This window comes from Oncorhynchus tshawytscha, linkage group LG18, assembly GCF_018296145.1.
Source record: "Oncorhynchus tshawytscha isolate Ot180627B linkage group LG18, Otsh_v2.0, whole genome shotgun sequence".
Lineage (NCBI taxonomy): Eukaryota > Metazoa > Chordata > Actinopteri > Salmoniformes > Salmonidae > Oncorhynchus > Oncorhynchus tshawytscha.
Genome location: NC_056446.1, coordinates 46,129,414 through 46,155,315, shown reverse-complemented (window position 1 = coordinate 46,155,315; position 25,902 = coordinate 46,129,414). Strand labels below are relative to the sequence as shown.

General features: G+C 46.4%; 1 protein-coding gene across 2 annotated transcripts in view; it reads right to left on the bottom strand.

The window, feature by feature from the left end:
- Positions 1–25,902, bottom strand: part of tmem214 (transmembrane protein 214) — a 67,754-nt gene that overhangs the window by 29,322 nt on the left and 12,530 nt on the right. Inside the window, exons 2-3 of one of the 2 annotated variants that reach the window (XM_042301145.1) lie at positions 16,986–17,176; positions 10,869–11,019 (exon numbers count right to left, since the gene is read on the bottom strand). In XM_042301145.1, coding sequence (XP_042157079.1) covers positions 10,869–11,019; positions 16,986–17,176 — 342 coding nt within the window. The remainder of the gene's footprint in view (positions 1–10,868; positions 11,020–16,985; positions 17,177–25,902) is intronic. The other variant, XM_042301146.1, reaches the window with a different exon arrangement.

The following is a 25,902-nucleotide window of genomic DNA, read 5'->3' as shown; positions in this document are numbered from 1 at the left end:
GTGTCCAAGCTGTGTGCCAGTAGTTTAGACAGACAGCTCGGTGCATTCAACATGTCAACACTTCTCATAAATACAAGTAGCGATGAAGTCATTCTCTCCTCCACTTTGAGCCAGGAGAGATTGACATGCATATTATTAATATTAGATCGGTGTACATCCAAGGGCCAGCCGTGCTGCCCTGTTCTGAGCCATTTGTAACTTTTTGTGGAACCTGACCACACAACTGAACAGTAGTCCAGGTGAGACAAAACTGGGGCCTGTAGGATCTGCCTTGTTGATAGGGTTGTTAAGGTAGAAACTAGTGCTTTATTAGAAAGACAGACAGACTTCTTCCAATCTTAGCTACTTCTGCATTAATACTTTGAGCATGACAGTTTACAATCTAGTGTTACTCCAAGCAGTTTAGTCATCTCAACTCACTCAATTTCCACATTTATTACAAGATTTAGTTGAGTTTTAGGGTTTAGTGAGTGTTTTGTTCCAAATACAATGCTTTTACTTTTAGAAATATTTAGGCCTAACTTATTTTTATTTATTTCACCTATATTTAACCAGGTAGGCTAGTTGAGAACAAGTTCTCATTTGCAACTGCGATCTGGCCAAGATAAAGCAAAGCAGTGCGACACAAACAGATGGAACACATGGAATAAACAAACATAGTCAATGATAGAAAATCTATAGACAGCCTGTGCAAATTTCCCTTCCCACCCACTCTGAAACTAACTGCAGCTCTTTGTTGAGTGTTGCAGTCATTTCAGTCTCTGTAGTAGCTGACGTGTACAGTGTTGAGTCATCAGCATACATGGACACTCTGGCTTTACTCAAAGTTAGTGGCATGTCGTTAGTAAAGATTGAAAAAAAGGGCCTAAATAGCCTCCCTGGGGAATTCCTGATTCTACCTGGATTATATTTGAGAGTCTTCCATTAAAGAACACCGTGTTCTGTTAGAAAGGTAACTCTAAGTAACTATTTATCCACATTATAACAGGAGGTGTAAAGCCATAACGCATATGTTATTCCAGCAGCAGACTATGATCAATAATGTCAAAAGCCACTCTGAAGTCTAACAAGACAGCCCCCACAATCATTTCATCATCAATTCCTCTCAGCCAATCATCAGTCATTTGTGTAAGTGCTGTGCTTGTTGAATATCCTTCCCGATCAGCATGCTGAAAGTCTGTTGTCAATTTGTTCACTGTGAAATAGCATTGTATCTGGTCAAAAATCGTCTGCTTTTATCCGCAGTCATTTTTCATCCAGATTGTCAGACCCCGGTGGCTTGTCACTTTCTTCACCTCCTCCACACTGACTTCACGGAATTCAAAAGTACATTTCTTTGTCTTTCATAATTTGGTCCGCTATACTTGGCTGTGTAGTGTCAGCGTTTGTTGTTGGCATGTTATCCCTACGTTTGCTTATCATGCCAAAGAAAGAAATCATTCAAGTAGTTCACAATAGTGGTCTTTGTGATGAATGAGCCATCTGATTCAACGAATGGAGCCGAGTTGATTTTCTCCCCAAATGTCATTTAAGCCCCAAAGCTTTTTACGATCATTCTTTAAATAATTTCTTTAGTTTAGTCACATGATTTCTCAATTTGCAGTACGCTTGCCAATCAGTTGGGCTGCCATACCTTTTTCCTCAGTTGTACAGCCAGGCCTATTTGCCATCTCCTTTGCCTCATCTCAATCAACTATTTTTCAATTCCTCATCAATCTACAGGGATTTAACAGTTTTAACCTCTTGATGCTACCCATCCCGGATCCGGGATCGTGACTACGGCTCAAGCTCATTAGCATAACGCAAAATGCGAAAAAATATTCTTAGAAATATTTAACCTCCACACCTACACAAGTCCAATAGCTCAAATGAAAGATAAACACCTTGTTCATCTACCCAGCAAGTCAGATTTCTAAAATGTTTTACGGCGAAAACATAGCACACATTTATATTAGACCACCACCGAAACAAAAGGCAAGCGGCGGCCATTTTGTCCCAGAAAATATAAAATTTAAAAGTAGGATTAAAAAATAAATAATTCACTAACCTTTTGAAAATCTTCATCAGATGACAGTAATATTACATGTTACACAGTACATTTTTTTTTTTTCAATAATATGCCATTAATATCCATAAATCTCTGTTTACAATGACGACATTTCAAAAATGCTACTCAAAATGTCCGGAGAAATTATGATAGCTCCGACAGATAACATCAGATAACAAGCAATAAACATGACTAAATATACATGTTCTACATATAGTTACAAAGATACACTTCTTCTTAATACAACCGCTGTGTTACATTTATTTTTAACGTTACAGAATTCGTTCACTAGTCTATGCTATGAGTCGGCGCTCAGATATTAGCAGTGTCTCCTCTACGTTTGGAGTCCACAGAAACCCAAAATAACCACATAAATATTCCCTTACCTTTGATGTTCTTCGATCAGAAGACGTAGAAGGAGTCATACTTACCCAATACATCGTTTGGTTTCAAGTTGTGCGTCTTTGTATTAGCATATGCTAACAGCTTCAGCTGAAATGCACCCAAAATAACTTCTGCTCCTTCTGGTCCCGCACTCTTGCACATCAAATCTTCAAAATTACATATTATATGTCGACTAAACTGGTCAAACTAAGTGCAGAATCGAGCAAAATGATGTTTTTATCATGTAAAACAATGATCATCGCGAACAAACGAACCGGCTTCAACTGGTGTCTATTGGAAAAGAACGTTCCCCAAATCGGCCGCGCGCAATAGAGTGCATGTATGTGAGAGTGAACCGGGCATTTTCGCCCGCCAAAGGATGAGGGAGCGCGAAATTCAAACAATGAACGTGCCAATTGAAAGCAGACATCGCGCTGAACAAATACATACTGTTCCCAGATCGGTAGCTGCCTGGGAAGGGTGGGGGCGATGACGTCAAAGTTGACCCAACTTTTCTCTTGACAAGAGAGAGTTTGGGAGAAAGGCTGCCCTGAGAGTTCTGCTTTACATACAGACATAATTTAAACGGTTTTAGAAACTTTAGAGTGTTTTCTATTCAATAATTATTATTATATGCATATATTAGCAATTTTGGGAAAAAATATTTTCAGTTTACTATGGGCACGCACTTCCTCCAACGGGGGCAGTATTGAGCCATAAGCTCAAGAGGTTAACAGTTTGTCAATTTCTTAATGTGTGCTTATTAGTAACTGGAATAAGCAATTTCATAAATGTGTCGAGTGCAGCGTCTGGTTTCTCCTCATTACACACCACGGACCAACAAATATTCTTTACATCAACAACATATGAATCACTACAAAACTTATTGTATGACCTCTTATACACTATACTAGGTGTATACATCCTATGGATCTGGATACTGCTTTCAAACAAATTTCTGCAGCGTTAGTAAAGATGTGATCAATACATGTTGATTCCTGTGCTGTTTAACTACCCTGGTAGGTTGACTGACAACCTGAACCAGGTTGCAGGCACTAGTTACAGTTTGAAGCTTTCTCTTGAGAGGGCAGCTTGATGAAAGCCAGTCAATTTAAGTCACCCAGAAAATAGACCTCTGTTGATATCACATACATTATCAAGCATTCTACACATATTATCCAGATAGTGACTGTTAGCACTTGGTGGTCTGTAGCAGCTTCCCACCAGAATGGGTTTTAGGTGAGGCAGATGAACCTGTAGCCATATTACTTCAACACTATTTAACATGAGATCCCCTCTAATCGTTACAGGAATGTGGTTCTGAATATATATATATATTACACAGCCACACCTCCACCATTGGCATTTCTGTAAATGTTATAACCTTGTATTGCTACCATTGTAGCAAACATTGTCGGAACTAGAAGCACAAGCATTTCGCTACACTCGCATTAACATCTGCTAACCATGTGTATGTGACAAATAAAATTTGATTTGATTTGATTATCTAAGTGAGTTTCAGAGATAGAATATGAATGTCATCTGTTTCAAGCAAGTTATTGACTTCATGGACCTGGTTTCTCAGGCTACATATGTTAATATGGGACATTTTTAGCACTTTTCTGGGTTGCTCAAATGTTTTTTATGCTTTACTGGGAAGCTTAGATGCACACCGCCTCAGTGCTAACAGTGTAACTCTGGTTCATAGGCTGATTACTGCTTACAGTAGCTGTAGGATAAACAGATGTATTCGGTACAATTAGGGATAAATTACTTACATTGTGTTTGCCAATGCCCTTAAGAACATGTACATTTGATGCAGCATTATGACGACTCATTGTCACAATGGTAGAGATTAATCTTGGGCCATTGATTAGTCTGATAAGTTGTCTCAACGCAGCCTTGAAATGTGTGGACAGAGTCCAGGAGCCAAGATGATTTGGATGGACTCCGTCATTCCTGTACAGTATCTTCTGTTTCCAGAAGGTGTCAAAGTTATCAATAAAAGTGACTCCAGCTACAGTCTTTTAGCCAGATGGGTAATTCCAGCAGTCTGCTGAATCTTTCACACCCGCGGCCCAACGATGGTACTGGACCTGAAATTATTGACCGTCTTAATGCTAAAATCTATTTTCAGATGTTCCGAGCTAGCCCTCCTTATGTCGTTTGACCCCACATGGACTTCAACATTGTCAGCTCCCGGCATCTGTGTTAGAACTAGAGGTCGACCGACTATGATTTTTCAACGCCGATGCTGATTATTGGAGGACCAAAAAAGCCGATACGGATTAATCGCCCGATTTTTTTTACATGCTTTTGTAATAATGACAATTACCACAATACTGAATGAACACTTATTTTAACTTAATATAATACATCAATAAAATCAATAATGAAACATGTTCAATTTGGTTTAAATAATGCAAAAACAAAGTGTTGGAGAAGTAAAAGTGCAATATGTGCCTTGTAAGAAAGCTAAAATGTTTAAGTTCCTTGCTCAGAACATGAGAACATATGAAAAGCTGGTGGTTCCTTTTAACGAGTCTTCAATATTCCCAGGTAAGAAGTTTTAAGTTGTAGTTATTATAGGAATTATAGGACTATTTCCCTCTACCATTTGTATTTCATTAACCTTTGACTATTTGATGTTCTTATAGGCACTTTAGTATTGCCAGTGTAACAGTATAGCTTCCGTACCTCTCCTTGCTTCTACCTGGGCTCGAACCAGGAACACAATGACAACAGCCACCCTCGAAGCAGCGTTACCCATAGAGAGCAAGGGGAACAACTACTCCGTGCACCCCGCTAACTAGCCAGCCATTTGACATCGGTTACACCAGCCTCATCTCGGGAGTTGATAGGCTTGAAGTCAAACAACGCAATGCTGGACGCACAACGAAGAGCTGCTGGCAAAACGCACCAAAGTGCTGTTTGAATGAATGCTTACGAGCCTGCTGGTGCCTACCACCGCTCAGTCATATACATGTATGCTCAGTCAGATTATATGCAACGCAGGACACGCTAGATAAATTAGTAATATCATCAACCATGTGTAGTTAACTAGTGATTATGATTGATTGTTTTTTTATAAGAAGTTTAATGCTAGCTAGCAACTTACCTTGGCTTCTTACTGCATTTGCGTAACAGGCAGTCTCCTCGTGGAGTGCAACGAGAGGCAGGTGGTTATAGCGTTGGACTAGTTAACTGTAAGGTTGCAAGATTGGTTCCCCGAACTGACAAGGTAAAAATCTGTCGTTCTGCCCCTGAACAAGGCAGTTAGCCTAGGAACCGTGGGGTTGTCATTGAAAATAAGAATCTGTTCTTAACAGACTTGCCTAGTTAAATAAAGATTAAATAAAAGGTGTAAAAAATAATAATAATAGGCCAAATCGGTGTCCAAAAATACCTATTTCCGATTATGAAAACTTGAAATCGGCCCTAATTAATCGGTCAACCTCTAGTTAGAACAGTCTTGAAGCAGCCTTGTTATGTCCTGTACTCGTGCTCCTGTGTAAGCACAGCGTTTTTGCCTTGGGGACCGAGATGTTTCTCACCATAGAGCTGCCTATGATGACAGCTGGTGATGTTGAATGGGCTGGTCTCTCAGGCAGCTTCACGGTCTGATGAGGCTGGGAGCTCTGAGGATCTGAACCCGAGGTAGAAGCCACAAGAGAGGGAGACAGAATCGAGGACGAAGACGCAGGTACCTCTGGATCCAGGGCGGCAAAGCTGTTTCTGTTCTGTGTCAGTTCTGGGCTCAACATCACCAAGGAGACACCCTTTGTCAGAGAACACCTTCTTCGACTTCCACGGCGAGTGCCGTACATCCGTGGCTGGTTAGGTGGAGATCAGCTTTGTTTCCCGGGAAGGGGGAGACGCCTTCAGGGATGGAACCCAGCCCAGCCAATTTGGTCGCTAATGCAACGAGATATTTTGCTGTGCGACCATACATTTTATTTTGGGAGAACTGTACGACAAGGAAAAACAATCTCCCAGATTGTAGTAATGATAAGACTTCGCTGTACCGTGGTTTCAGAGAAACACAGCAGTGTAGATTCTTTAGCGTCATGGGTTGGACCATTACTACAGCTTCTAGCCCAACCGGGTCAAGACCCATATTACCAGAGCAGCATTTTCAATCTTCCTACAGCGAATCACCGGCACCGTATTTTACATTCAGAAACCATGTCATGGGCCAGTCTAAACTACTCATGCATCGACGTCAGCGACAATTTCTTTACACTTTGTTCCTATATGTTACCTAATTGGCTAGCTAGCTAACAACATGGTAACTTCACCAGTATATCCAACCATTAGGGGTGTTATATAAATAATCTAATATAAAGCGTTACTAGCAGACCAAAGCTCTGGTTAAACCGGATGCCCTCAGATAACTCTGGGCCCAGTGTCCTCAGTCAAGTTTAGAGCCTACGCGCAATAACATGATTATCCGAAGGACACACAGCTGCCATCACGCAAATATACTCCCCTGTAAAACTAAAAAGAGCAGCCTGCAACACTAACGAGCTTAGAAGTGCCAAGCTATCTCACTGACATTGAACCCTACATGCACTCCTGCATAAACAGGAAACACCTGAGCCTAAAGCAGACATTACCAGTCCCTAAAATCCACGCTTCCTTGACACACATACATCATGAAGCACTGTACACTCACACTATACCCCTCCCTACTGGTCGGGTGCCAAGAGCAAAGGACTTTGCTGTGCACCAATGGGGCCCGCTCTGGCTAGAGCAAGGCCCGCCTCCAACTCTTCAGGACCAGTCAGAAGACCAACACGACGAGACTCCACCTACATTATTCTGTGTATACATTCTGCTGTAAACTCTGGCTGAGCAGCCTAATTATTCTGACTCCTCACAGAGTCACATTCCTTAGGTCCGTGCACGATAAACGGCAGGACAAGATAACTTTGACCAATAAACTGCCTTTTTGATACACCTGATTCCACTCTGTCCAGCGTCGTTGTTTTGCATTCCCTCTCCAGTATGAAACACCAACAAAATGGTAGCATGAGGATGGTTCTTCCTGAATTCGATCTATGATAAATTGGTGTGAGAGGACGAAACTGATGACGGCTCAAAATCAGACGGAAGTGTGACCTGTCCAAGAGACAAATCAGCCATTCGTCTTGCCTCAGGAAATCTGATCGGAGCGCTCTACTTAAAAGGTGAGCAGAGCCTGTTAAATCGAAATCTGCATATTGTATTATAGTCTAAACCAAATTTTGATCAGAAAGTACTGACGTGAGTATGAATCGTTGCCAAAAAATGTTTACATAAGAACATAAGGCATTGATCAAGGAGATCTTGTTTTGCTCGTTTAAAAAACAAACAAAAATATTATTTTTATTTTTTATTAATTGGCCTATTGTGAGATCAACTGAATCTACATGTAAAATATCCTATTAAATAAGTGCTATACTGTTCAATTGGTTGTGTTTAGAGGTGTAGTTAATGCATGTAAAAGATCCTATTAAATAAGTGCTATACTGTTTAATTGGTTGTGTTTAGAGGTGTAGTTAATGCATGTAAAAGATCCTATTAAATAAGTGCTATACTGTTTAATTGGTTGTGTTTAGAGGTGTAGTTAATACATGTAAAAGATCCTGTTAAATAGTGGTATACTGTTTAATTGGTTGTGTTAGAGTGTAGTTAATGCATGTAAAAGATCCTATTAAAAAAGTGCTATACTGTTTAATTGGTTGTGTTAGAGGTGTAGTTAATGCATGTAAAAGATCCTATTAAATAAGTGCTATACTGTTTAATTGGTTGTGTTTAGAGGTGTAGTTAATGCATGTAAAAGATCCTATTAAATAAGTGCTATACTGTTTAATTGGTTGTGTTTAGAGGTGTAGTTAATGCATGTAAAAGATCCTATTAAATAAGTGCTATACTGTTTAATTGGTTATGTTAGAGGTGTAGTCGAATAAACATAGTATATGTAAGTTTAGCGTTCCACAAGACCGAGATCGGGAATGATGTGCCCATTGCACATCACACTATAACATAATATAACCAGTTTTGATGTTCCGCGATTTTGTTGTGCCCAATTCAGAGAAAACATTTGTTGAGGAATGATTGCCATACTCTGAATACATAAACGGTGTAAGATTGACGGTCGGTGAGCCAAAATACTGATCAGTCGCCGAGCGGTGAATTAACCCAGCCGCCGTGCTAAAATATTGACGGTTTCTTTTTTCTCTCTTTCCGCTGTTGGTATTCCCCAGGAGATAAAATTATTCTGACAATTGTTATAGAACCGCTCGAATTTACTGATATATTGTTCCAAAAGGAAATTACTGAATTATTTCTAGAAAGTACTTAAATAAGCCGCCGAGCTAAGCACTGCCTTTGATTGACAAGCCGCAGAGCTATACACTGATTTTTAGTTTTCCAATTTCTATCGATATTTCCTAAAGTGCTAGAATTACTCTGACAATTGTTATAGAACCGCATATATTCACTAATATATTGTTCCAAAAGGAAATCGCCGAATCATTTCTAGAAAATACCTAAATAAATCGCTGAACAAATTCAAATAAACTACCGGAGAAACACACAAGTAGCTGTAATCACATACCGATAGAACCTTTGAATACGAGGGTGGGGTACAAGAGTTGAGTCTGTCCCGATACCGCGAATACATCCTTGGTTTCGACCAAGGACGGGCTAAGTATACAAAGATCGAAATAAACACATATTACACAGGACATAGTACAGGACTGACTCAAACCTAGAGGACACATTTCAGACACTACCAGATGAGCTAGAACAGGAATTAGGAGCCAAATAAGATCTTTTTTTTTCAGATAATCACTGCCTCAGTTACATCTTGAATAACCGCGTTAATAATTACCTTAGCAGTTTACGTAATTATTTTGTGCCGCTTCTCCCTCACTATATCCAAAATTGTCAATGGAGGCAGTTCAGCCCCAGCCATACTCAAAGAGACAAAATCACAGGAGCCCATCACACAACCCACTCCACGGTAACAACCCACTCCTGCCCAGGGCACTTCCCGCAATACAGGCTCCAGTTCTGAGAGTACAACAAGGGGAGCTAAAAGGGGAAATGACACTGGGGATAACGGGTGGCCATATTGTATGCGAACAGCTCGAAACCGGGACTCCAGGCGTAGGAGGCCTCCCCCAGGAACGGAGACCGCAATGCTCCTCTGTGAACTCTCTCACCTCTGAAACCACTGAACACCTCACAGGATTGGATTTTAACCACTTCCATCAGACGGCAAGGGAGGACAGTCATAAGAGCATGGATACCGAAAACGAAGAAGAAATGGACATGGTGCTCACCCCAGCTCCAAGGGGAGGTCCAAACGTGACTAAGATGCAGGACCAGCCCTGGAAAATGACCGATTTAACAACCCTGATGGAACAGATGCCTAGCCTACATGGAGGAGCCTCAGTGTGGCTACTTCAACTGCAGACACTTACGTCAGGCCTGCAACTCTGCCTAGGAGACATGAAAGCACTTCTAGCAAGAGCCACCAAACACGGAACTATGGAAGCCCTCATGACAGCAGCTGACCATGGATGGCGGGCCCCACCACCCCAATATCCTCCCCTACAGCAGTATATCCTGCAACAGCAACAGCCTCAACGGGGCCCCTACACTGGACCATACAGAGGGGGAAACTACCAGTGTTATAACTGCGGAATTCCCGGTCACTTTGCCAGAGATTGCAGGAAACCACTCTCCCCGCAGCAACAGCAATGGAGAGGAAGAGCGAGAGGAAGAGGGGAGGGAGAGGAAGAGGACCCCCCTCCTCCACACTACAACCAACCAGGACCTCAGCAACAGCCTGCATACAACCACCCAGGATCTAACCACATGCAGTAGCAACAGCAAGATCACACGTCACCCTTGAAATCAGCCATCATCCCTCAACCAGCACCAGATTATGAAATGCATCTCAATAGTAAAACAGTGCTTTTACACAATGTAGAAACCTACTATTCCACAAATGACACATTTTAATGAGGTATTCATAACGTTTTAGCTTTTTATAATAAACAAATGCACAACATGTGTTTCACAAGAGCTCCGGAGTGGCGCAGTGGTCTGAGACACTGCATCCGAGAGGCATCACTACAGACCCTGGTTCCATTCCAGGCTGTATCACAACCGGCCGTGATTGGGAGTCCCATAGGGCACAATTGGCCCAGCGTAGTCCGGGTTAGGCCATCATTGTAAATAAGAATTTATCCTTAACTGACTTGCCTAGTTAAATAATATATATATATATATATGCCCAATATAAGGTGCATTTCAATTGATTAAAGAAATTATATTTTCTGGTGCTCTTAGATCTCATGTGGTGCTCCTAACAGACCATTAGTGTTCCAATGAATTTCTTCAAATTTAGAGCCCTGGTTTTGGTGGTGGTTATGTTACTGACCATGTGTGTAGCTGCTGAGGGTGGGATCAGTCTCCGGAGCAGCCAGGGCGTGGTTGAGGTATCCTGCCAGGTCTTTGACCCAGACTGACGGGTTGTCAGGGAACAGAGTCTGGCTCCGGTCCAACTGCTGCTTCAGCTCCCCCACGTCCATCTGGAACAGAACAGGAAGTACCATACATAATACACCCACAACCTAACCCACATCCATCTGGAACAGAACAGGAAGTACCATACATAATACAACCTAACCCATGTCCATCTGGAACAGAACAGGAAGTACCGTACATAACACAACCACAACCCAACCCACATCCATCTGGAACAGAACAGGAAGTACCATACATAATACAACCTAATGCACGCCCATCTGCAACAGAACAGGAATTACCATACATAATACAACCAACAACCCAACCCAACGTCCATCTGGAACAGAACAGGAAGTACCATACATAATACAACCTAACCCACGTCCATCTGGAACAGAACAGGAAGTACCATCTGGAATCTGGAACAGGAAGTACCATACATAATACAACCTAACCCACGTCCATCTGGAACAGAACAGGAAGTACCATACATAATACAACCTAACCCACGTCCATCTGGAACAGAACAGGAAGTACCATACATAATACAACCTAACCCACGTCCATCTGGAACAGAACAGGAAGTACCATACATAATATAACCTAATCTGGAACAGAACAGGAAGTACCATCTGGAATCTGGAACAGAACAGGAAGTACCATACATAATACAACCTAACCCAACCCACGTCCATCTGGAACAGAACAGGAAGTACCATACATAATACAACCTAACCCACATCCATCTGGAACAGAACAGGAAGTACCATACATAATACAACCTCTGGAACAGAACAGGAAGTACGTCCATCTGGAACAGAACAGGAAGTACCATACATAATACAACCTAATGCCATCTGGAACAGAACAGGAAGTACCATCTGGAACAGAACAGGAAGTACCATACATAATACAACCTAACCCACGCCCATCTGGAACAGAACAGGAAGTACCATACATAATACAACCTAACCCATGTCCATCTGGAACAGAACAGGAAGTACCATACATAATACAACCACAACCCACGTCCATCTGGAACAGAACAGGAAGTACCATACATAATACAACCTAACCCACGTCCATCTGGAACAGAACAGGAAGTACCATACATAATACAACCTAACCCACGTCCATCTGGAACAGAACAGGAAGTACCATACATAATACAACCTAACCCACGTCCATCTGGAACAGAACAGGAAGTACCATACATAATACAACCTAACCCACGTCCATCTGGAACAGAACGTACCATACATAATACAACCTAACCCACGTCCATCTGGAACAGAACAGGAAGTACCATACATAATACAACCTAACCCACATCATCTGGAACAGAACAGGAAGTACCATACATAATACAACCTAACCCACGTCCATCTGGAACAGAACAGGAAGTACCATACATAATACAACCTAACGCATGCCCATCTGGAACAGAACAGGAAGTACCATACATAATACAACCTAATGCACGCCCATCTGGAACAGAACAGGAAGTACCATACATAATACAACCTAACCCAAATCCATCTGGAACAGAACAGGAAGTACCATACATAATACAACCTAACCCATGTCCATCTGGAACAGAACAGGAAGTACCATACATAACACAACCACAACAGAACAGGAATTACCAACCCACATCCATCTGGAACAGAACAGGAAGTACCATACATAATAACAATCTGGAACTAACCCACGTCCATCTGGAACAGAACAGGAAGTACCATACATAATACAACCTAACCCACGTCCATCTGGAACAGAACAGGAAGTACCATACATAATACAACCTAACCCACGTCCATCTGGAACAGAACGGAAGTACCATACATAATATAACCTAACCCACGTCCATCTGGAACAGAACAGGAAGTACCATACATAATACAACCACAACCCAACCCACGTCCATCTGGAACAGAACAGGAAGTACCATACATAATACAACCTAACCCACATCCATCTGGAACAGAACAGGAAGTACCATACATAATACAACCTAACCCACGTCCATCTGTAACAGAACAGGAAGTACCATACATAATACAACCTAACCCAACAGGAAGTACCATCTAATACAACCAATGCACGCCCACTGAACAGAACAGGAAGTCCATCTGGAACAGTCCATACATAATACAACCTAACCCATGTCCATCTGGACATCCATCTGGAACAGAACAGGAAGTACCATACATAATACAACCTAATGCACGCCCATCTGGAACAGAACAGGAAGTACCATACATAATACAACCTAACCCACATCCATCTGGAACAGAACAGGAAGTACCATACATAATACAACCTAACCCATGTCCATCTGGAACAGAACAGGAAGTACCATGCATAATAGAACCTACCCCATGTCCATCTGGAACAGAACAGGAAGTACCATACATAACAAAACCACAACCTAACCCACGCCCATCTGGAACAGAACAGGAATTACCATAGATAATACTACCTAACCCACGTTCATCTGTAACAGAACAGGAATTACCATAGATAATACTACCTAACCCACGTTCATCTGGAACAGAACAGGAATTACCATAGATAATACTACCTAACCCACGTTCATCTGGAACAGAACAGGAATTACCATAGATAATACTACCTAACCCACGCCCATCAGGAACAGAACAGGAAGTACCATAGATAATACTACCTAACCCACATTCATCTGGAACAGAACAGGAATTACCATAGATAATACTACCTAACCCACGTTCATCTGGAACAGAACAGGAATTACCATAGATAATACTACCTAACCCACGTTCATCTGGAACAGAACAGGAAGTACCATACATAATACAACCTAACGCACGCCCATCTGGAACAGAACAGGAAGTACCATACATAATACAACCTAACCCACATCCATCTGGAACAGAACAGGAAGTACCATACATAATACAACCTAACCCATGTCCATCTGGAACAGAACAGGAAGTACCATACATAACAAAACCACAACCTAACCCACGTTCATCTGGAACAGAACAGGAAGTACCATACATAACAAAACCACAACCTAACCCACGTTCATCTGGAACAGAACAGGAATTACCATAGATAATACTACCTAACCCACGCCCATCAGGAACAGAACAGGAATTACCATAGATAATACTACCTAACCCACGTTCATCAGGAACAGAACAGGAATTACCATAGATAATACTACCTAACCCACGTTCATCAGGAACAGAACAGGAATTACCATAGATAATACTACCTAACCCACGCCCATCAGGAACAGAACAGGAATTACCATAGATAATACTACCTAACCCACGCCCATCAGGAACAGAACAGAGAGTTTCAACATGAAATATCCTTCACACGGTGAGGAGGGAGAGGGGTGGTGCTCTAGAAGGCGGGGAGGGGCCATACTGACACTGAGGAGGGAGAGGGGTGGTGCTCTAGAAGGCAGGGGAGGGGCCATTCTGACACGGTGAGGAGGGAGAGGGGTGGTGCTCTAGAAGGCAGGGGAGGGGCCATACTGACACTGAGGAGGGAGAGGGGTGGTGCTCTAGAAGGCGGGGAGGGGCCATACTGACACGGTGAGGAGGGAGAGGGGTGGTGCTCTAGAAGGCAGGGGAGGGGCCATACTGACACGGTGAGGAGGGAGAGGGGTGGTGCTCTAGAAGGCGGGGAGGGGCCATACTGACACGGTGAGGAGGGAGAGGGGTGGTGCTCTAGAAGGCGGGGGAGGGGCCATACTGACACGGTGAGGAGGGAGAGGGGTGGTGCTCTAGAAGGCGGGGAGGGGCCATACTGACACGGTGAGGAGGGAGAGGGGTGGTGCTCTAGAAGGCAGGGGAGGGGCCATACTGACACGGTGAGGAGGGAGAGGGGTGGTGCTCTAGAAGGCGGGGGGAGGGGGCCATACTGACAAGGTGAAGAGGGAGAGGGGTGGTGCTCTAGAAGGCAGGGGAGGGGCCATTCTGACACTGAGGAGGGAGAGGGGTGGTGCTCTAGAAGGCAGGGGAGGGGCCATACTGACACGGTGAGGAGGGAGAGGGGTGGTGCTCTAGAAGGCGGGGAGGGGCCATACTGACACGGTGAGGAGGGAGAGGGGTGGTGCTCTAGAAGGCAGGGGAGGGGCCATACTGACACGGTGAGGAGGGAGAGGGGGTGCTCTAGAAGGCGGGGAGGGGCCATACTGACACGGTGAGGAGGGAGAGGGGTGGTGGTCTAGAAGACGGGGGAGGGGCCATACTGACACCGTGAAGAGGGAGAGGGGTGGTGGTCTAGAAGGCGGGGAGGGGCCATACTGACACCGTGAAGAGGGAGAGGGGTGGTGGTCTAGAAGGCGGGGGGGGGCCATACTGACAAGGTGAGGAGGGAGAGGGGTGGTGCTCTAGAAGGCAGGGGAGGGGCCATACTGACATGGTGAGGAGGGAGAGGGGTGGTGCTCTAGAAGGCAGGGGAGGGGCCATACTGACACGGTGAGGAGGGAGAGGGGTGGTGCTCTAGAAGGCAGGGAGGGGCCATACTGACACAGTGAGGAGGGAGAGTGCTCTAGAAGGCAGGGGAGGGGCCATACTGACACGGTGAGGAGGGAGAGGGGTGGTGCTCTAGAAGGCAGGGGAGAAACCATACTGACACGGTGAGGAGGGAGAGGGGTAGTGCTCTAGAAGGCGGGGGAGGGGCCATACTGACACGGTGAGGAGGGAGAGGGGTGGTGCTCTAGAAGGCAGGGGAGGGGCCATACTGACACGGTGAGGAGGGAGAGGGGTGGTGCTCTAGAAGGCAGGGGAGGGGCCATACTGACACGGTGAGGAGGGAGAGGGGTGGTGCTCTAGAAGGCAGGGGAGGGGCCATACTGACACGGTGAGGAGGGAGAGGGGTGGTGATCTAGAAGGCGGGGAGGGGCCATACTGACACGGTGAGGGGGAGAGGGGTGGTGCTCTAGAAGGCGGGGGGGGGCCATACTGACACGGTGAGGAGGGAGAGGGGTGGTGCTCTAGAAGGCGGGGGAGGGGCCATACTGACACGGTGAGGAGGGAGACACGAGACACAGCAACCAACCAAGTTCTCTAGCGCTATAGTAGACTAATAGGTTACTTATCATATATGATTACGTAGTACCTGTGTTGAATGAATTAACCTGGGAGAAACGAGTTAAGCTAGCTAACGTTAGATAGCTAGGCTAATTGAGGCTGCATGTGCTTTCTCATCCTACACTTAACAATTCCAACAACTCCATTCAGAATATCACGTTGCAGCCGACCCGTTGGCTCTTGGTCGTTGTGGCCTATCCTTCTCCTTTTAATTCCATCTTCCATTGATCAGATATCTCCTAACTTTCGCCACACATGGAGGGAGGCTTTATGACTGTAGCCTATTGCCACTTGACTTCTGACTGGCCACTCTGGTGAGGGGCTGTGCTGACACGCTCCGCTCTGGTGAAAAGCAAGAGCAGCAGCATAAATACAAATCTCTCCCTCTGTCTACTGCAGCAGTCGGCTTCGGATCTGTACGGGCCCTTCAGACAAGTCCGTTAAAATTACACAGAACCAAGACCCGTGAAAATCATATCAGATCCAACCCAGAACATTATTTAGAATTCTGGATACAGGTGGATCCAGACCCCCACGGGTCACCGGGACTCAGATACAGGTGGATCCGGACCCCCTCGGGTCTCGGGTACAGGTGGATCCATGAAGACCTCTAATATCAATACATTTGTATAAATGACCAAAGTTACAATAGGATTGCCATATCGCTTCTGTTAATTATCCTGAAGATTCCAGTAACTTTGGTAAATTACTAGTAGCAACCCTATACCTGAGACTGAGTCCTGGACTGGAGCACCATGACACTGAAACAGTATGGAAACAAGCTTATGATGTTGTGCAAAACAGTGAGATTATTTCATGCGACTTTCGCCCCTAGATTAGTCTAATACAGTCACTCCTCCGTGTGTGTGTGTGTGTGTACCTTGTGTTGCGGACATGTGTGTAAGTTGCTGGTGTGTACGTGTGTGTGTGTGGCTCACAGCTTTGAATGCATCCTCCAGGTTCTTGTGTGTGTTGTGTGTCTGTGTAGAGGCAGGGGGAAGCTTGGCCTTCTGTTTGCCCGCTGAAGGCTTCTTGTTGCTGGGCTCAGCTGGAGGAACCTGCTCCTTGTTATGCTTCTTCCCCATCTTCTCAAAAGCCTCGAACAATGTCCCCGATGTCACCAGGGGAGCTGCAACGACAGGGGTGGAGAGAAGAGAGAAAGACAGGGGTGGAGAGAAGAGAGAAAGACAGGGGTGGAGAGAAGAGAGAAAGACAGGGGTGGAGAGAAGAGAGAAAGACAGGGGTGGAGAGAAGAGAGAAAGACAGGGGTGGAGAGAAGAGAGAAAGACAGGGGTGGAGAAGAGAGAAAGAGAGAAGAGAGAAAGACGGGGTGGAGAGAAGAGAGAAAGACGGGGGTGGAGAGAAGAGAGAAAGACGGGGAGAAGAGGAGAGAAGAGAGAAAGACGGGGGTGGAGAGAAGAGAGAAAGACGGGGGAGAAGAGAGAAAGACGGGGGTGGAGAGAAGAGAGAAAGACGGGGGTGGAGAGAAGAGAGAAAGACGGGGTGGAGAGAAGAGAGAAAGACGGGGGTGGAGAGAAGAGAGAAAGACGGGGGTGGAGAGAAGAGAGAAAGACGGGGTGGAGAGAAGAGAGAAAGACGGGGGTGGAGAAGAGAGAAAGACGGGGGTGGAGAGAAGAGAGAAAGACGGGGGTGGAGAGAAGAGAGAAAGACGGGGGTGGAGAGAAGAGAGAAAGACGGGGTGGAGAGAAGAGAGAAAGACGGGGGTGGAGAGAAGAGAGAAAGACGGGGTGGAGAGAAGAGAGAAAGACGGGGTGGAGAGAAGAGAGAAAGACGGGGGTGGAGAGAAGAGAGAAAGACGGGGAGAGAAAGACGGGGTGGAGAGAAGAGAGAAAGACGGGGGTGGAGAGAAGAGAGAAAGACGGGGTGGAGAGAAGAGAGAAAGACGGGGTGGAGAGAAGAGAGAAAGACGGGGTGGAGAGAAGAGAGAAAGACGGGGGTGGAGAGAAGAGAGAAAGACGGGGGTGGAGAGAAGAGAGAAAGACGGGGGGTGGAGAGAAGAGAGAAAGACGGGGGTGGAGAGAAGAGAGAAAGACGGGGGTGGAGAGAAGAGAGAAAGACGGGGTGGAGAGAAGAGAGAAAGACGAGGGGTGGAGAGAAGAGAGAAAGACGGGGTGGAGAGAAGAGAGAAAGACGGGGTGGAGAGAAGAGAGAAAGACGGGGGTGGAGAGAAGAGAGAAAGACGGGGTGGAGAGAAGAGAGAAAGACGGGGGAGAGAAGAGAGAGAAGAAGAGAAAAGACGGGGTGGAGAGAAGAGAGAAAGACGGGGGTGGAGAGAAGAGAGAAAGACGGGGGTGGAGAGAAGAGAGAAAGACGGGGGTGGAGAGAAGAGAGAAAGACGGGGTGGAGAGAAGAGAGAAAGACGGGGTGGAGAGAAGAGAGAAAGACGGGGGTGGAGAGAAGAGAGAAAGACGGGGGTGGAGAGAAGAGAGAAAGACGGGGGTGGAGAGAAGAGAGAAAGACGGGGGGTGGAGAGAAGAGAGAAAGACGGGGTGGAGAGAAGAGAGAAAGACGGGGGTGGAGAAAGAGAGAAAGACGGGGGTGGAGAGAAGAGAGAAAGACGGGGGTGGAGAGAAGAGAGAAAGACGGGGGTGGAGAGAAGAGAGAAAGACGGGGGGTGGAGAGAAGAGAGAAAGACGGGGGTGGAGAGAAGAGAGAAAGACGGGGGTGGAGAGAAGAGAGAAAGAAGAGAAGAGAGAAAGACGGGGGTGGAGAGAAGAGAGAAAGACGGGGGTGGAGAGAAGAGAGAAAGACGGGGGTGGAGAGAAGAGAGAAAGACGGGGGTGGAGAGAAGAGAGAAAGACGGGGGTGGAGAGAAGAGAGAAAGACGGGGGTGGAGAGAAGAGAGAAAGACGGGGAAGAGAGAAAGACGTGGAGAGAAGAGAGAAAGACGGGGGTGGAGAGAAGAGAGAAAGACGGGGTGGAGAGAAGAGAGAAAGACGGGGGTGAAGAGAGAAAGAAGAAGAGAAAAGACGGGGTGGAGAGAAGAGAGAAAGACGGGGGGAGAGAAGAGAGAAAGACGGGGGTGGAGAGAAGAGAGAAAGACGGGGGTGGAGAGAAGAGAGAAAGACGGGGGTGGAGAGAAGAGAGAAAGACGGGGTGGAGAGAAGAGAGAAAGACGGGGGTGGAGAGAAGAGAGAAAGACGGGGGTGGAGAGAAGAGAGAAAGACGGGGTGGAGAGAAGAGAGAAAGACGGGGTGGAGAGAAGAGAGAAAGACGGGGGTGGAGAGAAGAGAGAAAGACGGGGGTGGAGAGAAGAGAGAAAGACGGGGGAGAGAAGAGAGAAAGACGGGGGTGGAGAGAAGAGAGAAAGACGGGGGGAGAGAAGAGAGAAAGACGGGGGTGGAGAGAAGAGAGAAAGACGGGGGTGGAGAGAAGAGAGAAAGACGGGGGGTGGAGAGAAGAGAGAAAGACGGGGGTGGAGAGAAGAGAGAAAGACGGGGGTGGAGAGAAGAGAGAAAGACGGGGGTGGAGAGAAGAGAGAAAGACGGGGGTGGAGAGAAGAGAGAAAGACGGGGGTGGAGAGAAGAGAGAAAGACGGGGGTGGAGAGAAGAGAGAAAGACGGGGGGAGGAAGAGAAAAGAGAGAAAGACGGGGGGGTGGAGAGAAGAGAGAAAGACGGGGGTGGAGAGAAGAGAGAAAGACGGGGTGGAGAGAAGAGAGAAAGACGGGGGGTGGAGAGAAGAGAGAAAGACGGGGTGGAGAGAAGAGAGAAAGACGGGGAAAGACGGGGTGGAGAGAAGAGAGAAAGACGGGGGTGGAGAGAAGAGAGAAAGACGGGGTGGAGAGAAGAGAGAAAGACGGGGGTGGAGAGAAGAGAGAAAGACGGGGGTGGAGAGAAGAGAGAAAGACGGGGTGGAGAGAAGAGAGAAAGACGGGGGTGGAGAGAAGAGAGAAAGACGGGGGTGGAGAGAAGAGAGAAAGACGGGGGTGGAGAGAAGAGAGAAAGACGGGGGTGGAGAGAAGAGAGAAAGACGGGGGTGGAGAGAAGAGAGAAAGACGGGGGTGGAGAGAAGAGAGAAAGACGGGGGGAGAGAAGAGAGAAAGACGAGAAAGAGAGAAAGACGGGGTGGAGAGAAGAGAGAAAGACGGGGGTGGAGAGAAGAGAGAAAGACGGGGGTGAGAAAGAGAGAAAGACGGGGGTGGAGAGAAGAGAGAAAGACGGGGGTGGAGAGAAGAGAGAAAGACGGGGGGTGGAGAGAAGAGAGAAAGACGGGGGTGGAGAGAAGAGAGAAAGACGGGGTGGAGAGAAGAGAGAAAGACGGGGTGGAGAGAAGAGAGAAAGACGGGGGTGGAGAGAAGAGAGAAAGACGGGGTGGAGAGAAGAGAGAAAGACGGGGTGGAGAGAAGAGAGAAAGACGGGGGTGGAGAGAAGAGAGAAAGACGGGGGAGGAGAGAAAAGAGAGAAAGAGAGAAAGACGGGGTGGAGAGAAGAGAGAAAGACGGGGTGGAGAGAAGAGAGAAAGAAGAGAGAAAGACGGGGGTGGAGAGAAGAGAGAAAGACGGGGGTGGAGAGAAGAGAGAAAGACGGGGTGGAGAGAAGAGAGAAAGACGGGGGTGGAGAGAAGAGAGAAAGACGGGGTGGAGAGAAGAGAGAAAGACGGGGGTGGAGAGAAGAGAGAAAGACGGGGGTGGAGAGAAGAGAGAAAGACGGGGTGGAGAGAAGAGAGAAAGACGGGGTGGAGAGAAGAGAGAAAGACGGGGTGGAGAGAAGAGAGAAAGACGGGGGTGGAGAGAAGAGAGAAAGACGGGGAGAGAAGAGAGAGAAGAAGAGAAAAGACGGGGGTGGAGAGAAGAGAGAAAGACGGGGTGGAGAAGAGAGAAAGACGGGGTGGAGAGAAGAGAGAAAGACGGGGTGGAGAGAAGAGAGAAAGACGGGGGTGGAGAGAAGAGAGAAAGACGGGGGTGGAGAGAAGAGAGAAAGACGGGAAGAGAGAAAGACGGGAGAGAAGAGAGAAAGACGGGGGTGGAGAGAAGAGAGAAAGACGGGGGTGGAGAGAAGAGAGAAAGACGGGGTGGAGAGAAGAGAGAAAGACGGGGGTGGAGAGAAGAGAGAAAGACGGGGGTGGAGAGAAGAGAGAAAGACGGGGGTGGAGAGAAGAGAGAAAGACGGGGGGAGAGAAGAGAGAAAGACGGGGGTGGAGAGAAGAGAGAAAGACGGGGGTGGAGAGAAGAGAGAAAGACGGGGGTGGAGAGAAGAGAGAAAGACGGGGTGGAGAGAAGAGAGAAAGACGGGGGTGGAGAGAAGAGAGAAAGACGGGGTGGAGAGAAGAGAGAAAGACGGGGTGGAGAGAAGAGAGAAAGACGGGGAGGAGAGAAGAGAGAAAGACGGGACGGGGTGGAGAGAAGAGAGAAAGACGGGGTGGAGAGAAGAGAGAAAGACGGGGAGAGAGAGAAGAGAGAAAGACGGGGTGGAGAGAAGAGAGAAAGACGGGTGGAGAGAAGAGAGAAAGACGGGGTGGAGAGAAGAGAGAAAGACGAGAAAGACGGGGGTGGAGAGAAGAGAGAAAGACGGGAGAGGAGAGAAGAGAGAAAGACGGGTGGAGAGAAGAGAGAAAGACGGGTGGAGAGAAGAGAGAAAGACGGGTGGAGAGAAGAGAGAAAGACGGGGTGGAGAGAAGAGAGAAAGACGGGTGGAGAGAAGAGAGAAAGACGGGTGGAGAGAAGAGAGAAAGACGGGTGGAGAGAAGAGAGAAAGACGGGTGGAGAGAAGAGAGAAAGACGGGTGGAGAGAAGAGAGAAAGACGGGTGGAGAGAAGAGAGAAAGACGGGTGGAGAGAAGAGAGAAAGACGGGTGGAGAGAAGAGAGAAAGACGGGTGGAGAGAAGAGAGAAAGACGGGTGGAGAGAAGAGAGAAAGAAGAGGAAAGACGGAGAGAAGAGAGAAAGACGGGTGGAGAAAGAAGAGAGAAAGAGAAAGACGGGTGGAGAGAAGAGAGAAAGACGGGTGGAGAGAAGAGAGAAAGACGGGTGGAGAGAAGAGAGAAAGACGGGTGGAGAGAAGAGAGAAAGACGGGTGGAGAGAAGAGAGAAAGACGGGTGGAGAGAAGAGAGAAAGACGGGTGGAGAGAAGAGAGAAAGACGGGTGGAGAGAGAGAAAGACGGAGGAGAGAAGAGAGAAAGACGGTGGAGAGAAGAGAGAAAGACGGGTGGAGAGAAGAGAGAAAGACGGGTGGAGAGAAGAGAGAAAGACGGGTGGAGAGAAGAGAGAAAGACGGGTGGAGAGAAGAGAGAAAGACGGGTGGAGAGAAGAGAGAAAGACGGGTGGAGAGAAGAGAGAAAGACGGGTGGAGAGAAGAGAGAAAGACGGGTGGAGAGAAGAGAGAAAGACGGGTGGAGAGAAGAGAGAAAGACGGGTGGAGAGAAGAGAGAAAGAGGGTGGAGAGAAGAGAGAAAGACGGGTGGAGAGAAAAGACGGGTGGAGAGAAAGAGAAAGACGGGTGGAGAGAAGAGAGAAAGACGGGTGGAGAGAAGAGAGAAAGACGGGTGGAGAGAAGAGAGAAAGACGGGTGGAGAGAAGAGAGAAAGACGGGTGGAGAGAAGAGAGAAAGACGGGTGGAGAGAAGAGAGAAAGACGGGTGGAGAGAAGAGAGAAAGACGGGTGGAGAGAAGAGAGAAAGACGGGTGGAGAGAAGAGAGAAAGACGGGTGGAGAGAAGAGAGAAAGACGGGTGGAGAGAAGAGAGAAAGACGGAGAAGAGAGAAAGAAGAGAAGAAAAGACGGGTGGAGAGAAGAGAGAAAGACGGGTGGAGAGAAGAGAGAAAGACGGGTGGAGAGAAGAGAGAAAGACGGGTGGAGAGAAGAGAGAAAGACGGGTGGAGAGAAGAGAGAAAGACGGGTGGAGAGAAGAGAGAAAGACGGGTGGAGAGAAGAGAGAAAGACGGGTGGAGAGAAGAGAGAAAGACGGGTGGAGAGAAGAGAGAAAGACGGGTGGAGAGAAGAGAGAAAGACGGGTGGAGAGAAGAGAGAAAGACGGGTGGAGAGGAGAGAGAAAGACGGGTGGAGAGAAGAGAGAAAGACGGGTGGAGAGAAGAGAGAAAGACGGGTGGAGAGGAGAGAGAAAGACGGGTGGAGAGGAGAGAGAAAGACGGGTGGAGAGGAGAGAGAAAGACGGGTGGAGAGGAGAGAGAAAAGACGGGTGGAGAGGAGAGAGAAAGACGGGTGGAGAGGAGAGAGAAAGACGGGTGGAGAGGAGAGAGAAAGACGGGTGGAGAGGAGAGAGAAAGACGGGTGGAGAGGAGAGAGAAAGACGGGGAGAGGAGAGAGAAAGACGGGTGGAGAGGAGAGAGAAAAAGACGGGTGGAGAGGAGAGAAAAGACGGGTGGAGAGAGAGAAAGACGGGTGGAGAGAGAGAGAAAGACGGGTGGAGAGGAGAGAAAGACGGGTGGAGAGAAGAGAAAAGACGGTGGAGAGAAGAGAGAAAGACGGGTGGAGAGAAGAGAGAAAGACAGGTGGAGAGAAGAGAGAAAGACAGGTGGAGAGAAGAGAGAAAGACAGGTGGAGAGAAGAGAGAAAGACAGGTGGAGAGAAGAGAGAAAGACAGGTGGAGAGAAGAGAGAAAGACAGGTGGAGAGAAGAGAGAAAGACAGGTGGAGAGAAGAGAGAAAGACAGGTGGAGAGAAGAGAGAAAGACAGGTGGAGAGAAGAGAGAAAGACAGGTGGAGAGAAGAGAGAAAGACAGGTGGAGAGAAGAGAGAAAGACAGGTGGAGAGAAGAGAGAAAGACAGGTGGAGAGAAGAGAGAAAGACAGGTGGAGAGAAGAGAGAAAGACAGGTGGAGAGAAGAGAGAAAGACAGGTGGAGAGAACTTTTATAGCTCAGACCTTCAGCGTTATGTTGCAAAATGAGGCAGAGACTCCTTCAGGCTGCCTCTATCTGCCTCCCTCCAGTCAGTCAGTGTAAAGCTTAGTTTGACTATGTATAGATTAGTGTTGTCAAGATACAAGGCAGAGGTCTCCAGTGCGTCGACCTAATCACATAAACAAGGAATCCCACATCTCCCACCCTTCAAAGCAACCGTGTCTGAGGAGCTGTGCGCTGAGTGATGTGCTGAAAGATACATTTTTAGAAGCACAGGCATAGAAGTTGGTCTAATTTGACAGAAAGTCGACTAAAAAGTGTGACTGTCCTTATGTTCCTCGGCTATTTACATTATCTTCACACACCAGGTTGTTTTACACGTGCTCAACTGCTAGTGAAGAGACGCGGCGAATCTCATCCCTCACAGACAGACATGCCAATCCCACCGTTACAATGCTAACAGCCCACCTCTTAAAAGGGGCAGCTGAACATTTGTCTCACCTAAATGACTCATATTTAAGGGTACATTGTAATTGATTGAGCATGGAACACAAAATGTTTAGCCATAAACCATAAACTTCGTTGTTTCTTATCATAAAAGTACTCTTCAAATAATTTGACTGTGCTCCTAAATTTCTCAACTAAAAGTCCTTGTAAATAAATAAAACATGTCAAAAATAAACACAGAATGTTGACTTCGATAGGTTCAGTATCACGGCAAAGAAAAAGGTCTGCCAGACAAACTCAGCTCTGTTCAATCCTTGGGCAACTTTTGAGTTCAAAAATCATTTTAAATGTTTTAGGGTCAATTTCTCTGAAACAGTCATGTATGCATTACTGCATCAATTACAAAATACAATTTGACTCTTATGTAGTAAAAACACAGAAAGGTAAGAATTTATTTGAATGGCAAATCTCTTGATAAACCAAAATGTACTGTAAGCCTACTGTCATGACGTTACCTGGGGGTAGGTTTATGACAGTAATAAATACCTCTTCTCCCCTTTTTCCTCTCTCTACCGTACGGATGTTACATTTGCAAACCCTTTGGTTAACATAGAGATTCTGGGAACATCAGAAGGTGGGGGGGAAATTATATTCTGGTAATCCGACCACATATGCAGTGGTCCTTAATGAATATGATGTCAGTTCGGTTGTCATCGGAGACATTCTCATCAATGATAAGATGACAAACTCCACAGTGGAAAGTCTACACAGAGTTATCGGATTCACATGGAATTGTTGTTCAATTTAAATGTTTGAATATGAAATTATTTGAGATTTGGGTTTTCATAAAACAGGGCTCTGCTCTGTGAAGCGACATGGGCTATAAAACTTTTCAAACACGCCCTCCTCTCCCTTCCTATTTAAAGCCTTGACGAGGCGGGGCGGCAGGTAGCCTAGTGGGTAGAGCGTTGGACTAGTAACCGAAAGGTTGCAAGTTCAAACCCCCGAGCTGACAAGGTACAAATCTGTCGTTCTGCCCCTGAACAGGCAGTTAACCCACTAGGCTGTCATTGAAAATAAAATAAAAATCTTAACTGACTTGCCTGGTTAAATAAAGGTAAAAAATATATATATATAACCTCCTGTTCCGAGGACGACGGTCCGATATCAGAATGGTTCAGATAATAACTACAGAACGAAGCCAACATCAGCGTGAGCTTTGGTTGCGAATGGTATGAACTTTGACCTCTTATTCACTACAGAAGTGATATGTCCTAGCCGTTGAGTTAGCAACAGCCGCTGCAAGCGAGGGTTAGGAAGGAACAATGACGTTTACTACAACGTATCCAATTGACAACCAGAGACATTCTTCAAAGGACTCGGTTGGGCAACACGGCCTTCCATCAGTAAATATTTATTGCATTTTCCTTTTCCAAATGGGCGGTAATTTAGAATGCATAAGATACTGTATTTACCATAGCACAGCTTCGCCCTTTGTTCCTCAGTCTTCCCGCTCTTTCACTCAAACCCCACCCCTTTTCCCTGGTGTTCCGCCCACCAGGGACATTTTCCTTTATGACGTAATTTGTAAT